This window comes from Halyomorpha halys, unplaced genomic scaffold (genome assembly GCF_000696795.3).
Source record: "Halyomorpha halys isolate HHAL.00 unplaced genomic scaffold, Hhal_1.1 Scaffold729.1, whole genome shotgun sequence".
NCBI classification, from domain to species: domain Eukaryota; kingdom Metazoa; phylum Arthropoda; class Insecta; order Hemiptera; family Pentatomidae; genus Halyomorpha; species Halyomorpha halys.
The window spans coordinates 62,890-69,545 of record NW_027112081.1 but is presented as its reverse complement, the minus strand read 5'-3'; the positions used below and the strand labels follow the sequence as shown (position 1 = coordinate 69,545).

The 6,656-nt window shown below is 33.2% G+C and overlaps 1 protein-coding gene across 1 annotated transcript in view; it reads left to right on the top strand.

Moving 5' to 3' along the window:
* Nucleotides 1-1,192: 1,192 nt before the first annotated feature.
* Nucleotides 1,193-6,656, top strand: part of LOC106685738 (E3 ubiquitin-protein ligase HECW2) — a gene marked incomplete at its 5' end in the record, with an annotated part of 9,229 nt that continues 3,765 nt past the window's right edge. The window contains 4 exon segments of the mRNA XM_067050052.1: nucleotides 1,193-1,408; nucleotides 5,552-5,818; nucleotides 6,047-6,145; nucleotides 6,396-6,591. Coding sequence (XP_066906153.1) covers nucleotides 1,193-1,408; nucleotides 5,552-5,818; nucleotides 6,047-6,145; nucleotides 6,396-6,591 — 778 coding nt within the window.

Sequence of the window (6,656 nt, the reverse complement as noted above, 5' to 3'; positions counted from 1 at the left end):
TCCAGAGGGCACCGAACCACAGGGTTGGATTCCAATCCGGGTCTTTGGAGTTAGTAGTACAGTGCCTTACCATTGAGTCTCGCCGTTCCCAATATTTAATAATTAGTTAAGAATTTTTTTTTTGTGAATAATAAAGTCTAGAAACATGGTTTAAAATACTTTTAAAATATATATAATTAACAGTCAAAAGTTCCCATAAAAAAAAAAGTCCCCGCTATATTTCTAAACTGCATTGCTTATATATTTCACATCTAGTAAATGACCTTCTTATAAAATTACATGTTTTCGGAATATATTTTCAATTTAATGTCACCCTTCTCTTTAATTATCTCTTTTCTAGTGTATGTATATATATATTGTATGTTGTCTAAACGGACTAGAAGGTTGTTTTTCATTTTCCTTAATAAAAACATTATGAGTTACTGCGATGTTAACGTTATTTAACTCAATTTATATAATCAAGTATTTATCATGATCCTTGGTATTAATACATAATTTTATTATGTGCATAATTATAAATAAGTGGGATCGGTGTGAGAAGGTAGTACATTACAACTGAGTGAGATGTGATATTATGTTAGGTTCATGTTAACTTCACAATGACATGTATCAACTATGGTCACTCTTTTTCGACAGGTCTGTGAATAAGTTTACTATTTATTATTAAAAAAAAAAAATTCAATCAGGATTTTTTTAATTTATCTGTAATAGAACACAGTGTAGTTTATTATTAAAAGCTAGAGGGTTTGATAATTTTTAATATGAAGGAGATGTTCAAGAGAAGGGGGGTCAAAAAGGAACCAATAATAGTTTTAATTTCAAAAGTCTGATTTACATGACTATAGTAAGGCCTATATGCATATATGGAGTTGAGCTTTAGGGCTCCACTAAACCTTCAAATTGCTCTCTTATCCAAAATCCCTCTATGCTTCTTACTTTGTCACTAATAAATTCCTTTCTTGCTTCCTCTTCCATTCCATACAATCCTCCGAGGTGTCTGAAAAAAAAGATGGCCTCGAGATCTTCTAGTGTTATTAGAGTGCTATGGGTAGTTTCTCTAAAGCTTGTTAATCTAACATCAAATTTACTAGATTTATTTTTATGTAATTGTCAGTAAATAAATAAAAAATGTTTTAGTACTATACTGTAGTGTATTACTTTAGTAATATAATGTGATATTATTGTGTTGCAGCCTGTTCGAGAATGAGATCATGTCCTACGTGCCAGCGGCGACCACCGGCGGTGTGTCGCCGCGGGTGTCTCCGCAGCTGTCGCCGCAAGCGTCCCCAGGTTTGGGGCGGGCGGCCAGGGCACCGGCCCCCTATCGCAGGGACTTCGAGGCCAAGCTCAGGAACTTCTACAGGAAGCTGGAGTCCAAGGGATACGGCCAAGGGCCTGGCAAGCTCAAGTGAGTAATCAACATCTTAGTAATAAGAGCCAAAGTGGCGTATCTCCAAAGTTCGTTTTAATATACTATTTTAACCCGGCTTTCTATTCTCTTGACAATACCAAAAAGATCCAACTGAATAATTTGACTAAATAAAAATAACAATTAATCAATTAACGTATACATTAGGCAAGGCAAGAACATGCTTGTGTATTTGGGACGGAACACCGTACTGTATGAGAAATTGAGTAGCATTAAACTCTGTGTCGAATGAATATCATAATATATTAATTTGGTTAAGTATTATGTCGTACACCGTGAGACGAAGATTATGCCTTAAATGAGTATCATAATGTAATAATTTAGTCATGTAGTTTGGTTTGGTCATAAACTACTTGTTCGGGTTGTATATGGACTTAAACAAACCAGATATCGGAGCCGAAGTATTAAACATAGTAGAGGATGTACGTCATTCTAATCGACCTAATTAATAAGTTATACTCATTTGATGCATAATTTAATGCTGATTAATTTTTTATACTATAGATTTTTCGTAAGGATAAAATAACCTAATTCAAAAAACTAAAATAACCTAATTCGTTACTCTAGGGGTATTCATGATCTTTAGTTTAACATGTTAGAGCGTGTTAAATGGGAAAATGTATGTTAAATGGAGAAATATTTCCTTCTTTTACGATGTTAAAACGATATAACATATAACATGGTTGAGAATCGGTTACTAGGTCTGTTATATAGAGAATGACGTCACTCAACAGACCAGCTAAGCTCGTCACCGGTTTATTTGTTGTCGTATTAGGTTACTTGCTCGTAGTTTTTGTTTTGATTGTGTTAGTATTGTTTTGGATGTTTTTAAAAATAATAAAGCAATGGATAACAATAATAATAGTGAATCTAAACAGAAGTAAACAATGACATGAAGTTTTGGAAGGGAAGGTTATAAAAAAAGATGCTCAGAAAATCCACTAGGAGCTCTTATGCATTTAACAATGACTTTAAATAGGGCTGCTCAAAATCCTGTACTCATAACATTTAACATGGTAAAACATTTTACATTTAATACAACATCATGAATACCCCTTTTATTAGGAGTCCTCATGATCGTTAGTTTAATATGTTAAATGGAGAAATATTTCCTTCTTTTAGTTTGTTAAAACGATATAACATTTAACATGGGTTAGGAGTGTGTTATTAAGTCTGCTAAATGGAGAATGACGTCACTTAACACACCATCTGAGCTCCATTTTGTCTGTTATCATATTGATAGGTTAGTTGCTGATAGTTCCTGTTAGGTTTGTATTCTTTTTTGCGTTTGGGCGTTTGTAAACTCTGATAAAGTAATGAATAAAAATAATTATAAAGTAATGAAAAAAGGAAAAAAATAACTAGGGGAGGAAACAAGGAACGAATGGAGTGGAGGAAAGATGATGTTATTATGCTGTTATAGATTTTATTATTTCCTAAAGATCACAAGGTTACAAAACAAGTTGTCTAGAAAATCCTTTATGAACTCCTCTGCATTTAATTTATAACATGGACTTTAAATTTTGTTGTTCACAATCCTATACTTATAACATTTAGCATGTTAAAACTTTTTACATATTGAGTTTGTATAATTTTCTGCAGATGAATATTCTAAGAGATGGACATAACGCATCGGGCTCCTGTATTCATAGGCCACCAGCTTGATTATCAATATTATAAATCAGCATGTTATCAATATCAACTTATATTATTTAGAGTTTTATGTCAATTTTTTTTTTATAAGGTTTAAGTTTGTATTTTAATTGTTTTAACTATTCATGTTATCTGAAACAATAATTAAATATGATTGTAATTTATCATGGTTTCTTATCAATAGGTATTTACTAGCATAAGTCCATGATATGATAATTACTTAACATAAGTTAATGATGTCCATCACGAATTCTATTGAATAAGCATTAAGATTGTATTCTTTTGTTTTCTTGAATACTAATTGGGATGGTGACCTTCTTCAAAGGTGTTCGTTCGGTTTCCACGCTTGTATCCAACAATGAACACTTTTTCACAATATCATTTTTAGATCTTATTAAAAAATCATACACAAAAAAAAAAACATGAATATTAAAGAGCTGAGGTTCAATAATCACACCATAATATTATTATCAACATTTTCTTTTTAATGATTGCTTAACTACTGGGTTACAATTTTTGGTTTTTCCCAATCGTCACGGTTTGTACCGACCACCTCAGTTTTGGTAGCTCTGCATATCTTCCATTCATCTCCAACTCTTATTCTTCTGAAAATTGGATAGAGAGTTTTTGAGGATCAGGGGCTCTTTTTCGGTAGCTCTATACAGTAGCATAAGGTGAGCTAAAGTGTTATTGAGGTGCATCTTATTAATCGTACAAAGTATTTACCTGTTCGACCTATTTTCTTAGGCCAAAGTGTCAAAGTTTGCTACGGATATCCTAATTTCAATCTTAACATCAGAGTTGATATACTGAGTGGATTCCGAACCATTGTAGGATTCCAGGAAATGAAGAGGCAAATAGTCTTGCCAGGCATGGGGCAGAATTGTAACATGAGTCCATACATGATCTCAGGACTCAATAAAAAGAATTATAAGGAACATAGTTAATGAGGAAACAATTAAAGCACACATAGACAAGGTGGAAGGAAAAAGATATGAGTTTAATAGAAAATCCGATACGAGCTGACCTCCCAAGGAGAGATGCAGTGGAGTAGAGACTGGCCAGAACTACCTGCAGGGTCATCTCCGCAAGATAGGTCTGGCTCAGGATCCTACAAGTGTACTGTTTGACCAAGGGAGAATGAATTGAGAAACTAATTTGCCGATGAGCATTTGAAAAACTCGAATTTATATTGGGCAGCAAGATGTCCGATGGTCTTACAACCAACGGCTTCGGCATAAGAAAAAAAAATTACCCTGAGTGGTTACGGAATCCAGTTAAATAAACTCCAGAACCTTTTCGAAGTTATATGGCATAATGGTTACTGTTTCACCTGCATTCAGAACCTCTGTTACCTTACTTGCTTTTATGGTTATTAACTTGTAATCCAAGTTTTCTTGCTGTGTCCTCTAACACAAGAAAAGCCTTCCACGATATCTATGTCACCCGTATTGGTCAACAATTGGACTTGTCTAGTAACTATGTTTCCTTGTCTGCATGCTTTAATGTCTCTTATAAAGCCTACTCAATTGTATAGTATTATCAACATGATTATTTATCTTGTTCACACTCTTTAATGTTGACCTTAAATATTAGTTCATGATAAAGTCTGATTTTTTTTTTTTTTTTTTTAACAGTTATATGTAATTTAAATAATATACTTGTATTATTACAATACAACGAATATAGCAGAAATCCAAAAACTGATAAAATATTCACTTTGTTATAAATGTACAAGTTGGACTCCGGACAAACATTTATTTACATAAAAATAAAATCAGATATTAAAAATAAATACTAGATTAAAATACTATGGTTTTCAATTTTATTATGGGTGGTATCGCAAGTTATTATTGGAAATAATCCCTGATTTATCTGTGGATATATAATAAATTAAATAAACTCTGCTTTAACAACCTTTACAATTATTCACAACAGATTCCCTTTAGCACTGTCTTTTATATTAGGAGTGAAAACTAACACTTCATTTGTACGTGGCAACACTTTCCCCCTTCAGAAATATAAAACTCTCATAATCCACCCTTTATGTCTCTCCAACGCTGAGACTTTACCTTTAATGCCATATCTCTGCTACTTGCACCTGTTCTGAGGATCCTTCGCCTTTGTCACCAAAATAAGAATGTCTTTGCCTGCCATTCAGGTCCTTTGCTTACTTTAACTGCCATAGACGGGGTGATCCACTAAAACTTAGATCTTTTTGGGATTGCGAAGAGAACTGAAAACGACACTCAAATGCAATAATACCCAAAATAGTGAGATCTACAAATACGCATCACTTTGACTATATATAACTGATGTTGTTTGGTACTTAGCATCTTAATTCTAATTAAATAAATCACTTCTTTGTTTTTAGTTACTATATTCAATAGTTCCACTAAAAAATATTAGTAGCTTTCATATTTTGTTGCATATTGTAATGTTTTAATTTTGTTCCTAATTTTCTTACAGGCTTCATATCAGAAGGGAGCATTTGCTGGAAGATGCCTTTAATAAAATTATGATAACTTCAAAGAAAGACCTTCAGAAGTGCAAGTTGTACGTCCAGTTCGACCATGAGGAGGGACTGGATTACGGTGGCCCGTCAAGAGAGTTCTTCTTCCTGCTGTCAAGGGAGCTGTTCAATCCCTATTACGGTCTTTTTGAGTATTCGGCCAACGACACGTACACGGTCCAGGTTTCTCCCATGTCTGCATTCGTCGACAACCAGCATGAATGGTAAGTCTGATAAATTCATACTGACAAAAGAAATGTAACACTCAAATTTATTAATTTTTTTATTATATAACTTCCATTTTAGAATATTAGTGTTATTCTAATCATTAGTGTATCTTAAGTTAGCCTGCATTTGTCTGTGTTCTTGATTTATAAACACTGTGTTGTCATTTTACCTAAAATTTGTTTCTAAGTGATATTTATTATTATTAATTTTTTATTTTGGTGTAGGTTCCGATTCAGCGGAAGGGTATTGGGTTTGGCGCTAGTCCATCAGTACCTTTTGGATGCTTTTTTCACGAGGCCGTTCTATAAGGCACTCTTGAGGCTGTGAGTATATATTTTATTTATAAAACTATTTATAAACGGGATTTCTTTAGATCGTTTACCTCAACTTTCTTACCGATATTTTAGTCCTTAGGCTATTATCAAGTAGAACTTAATTTCAAATATCCAAGTTTATTATAACAATTTCATTAAAAAGTAGGTTTTGTTAAAGAAATAGACATAATAATATTTAATTTGTTTTGTTTAATTACTGTTTTACCTTTTTTTTTTTAATGAAATATCGCTTTCTCAGGCCAGTCTCACTGTCCGATCTGGAATCACTCGATCAGGAATTCCACGGTTCACTCCTGTGGATCAAAGAGCATGACATTTCGTCTGAGATTTTGGATCTGACGTTTGCCGTTACTGAAGAAGTTTTCGGGCAGGCTGTCGAGAGGGAGTTAAAACCAGGCGGAAAGAACATTTCTGTCACAGAAAAAAATAAGAAGGTAAATTTAGTTTCTAATATAATATATTTTTGAATGGAATATGGTCCGGGTGCGGTAAAAAAAAA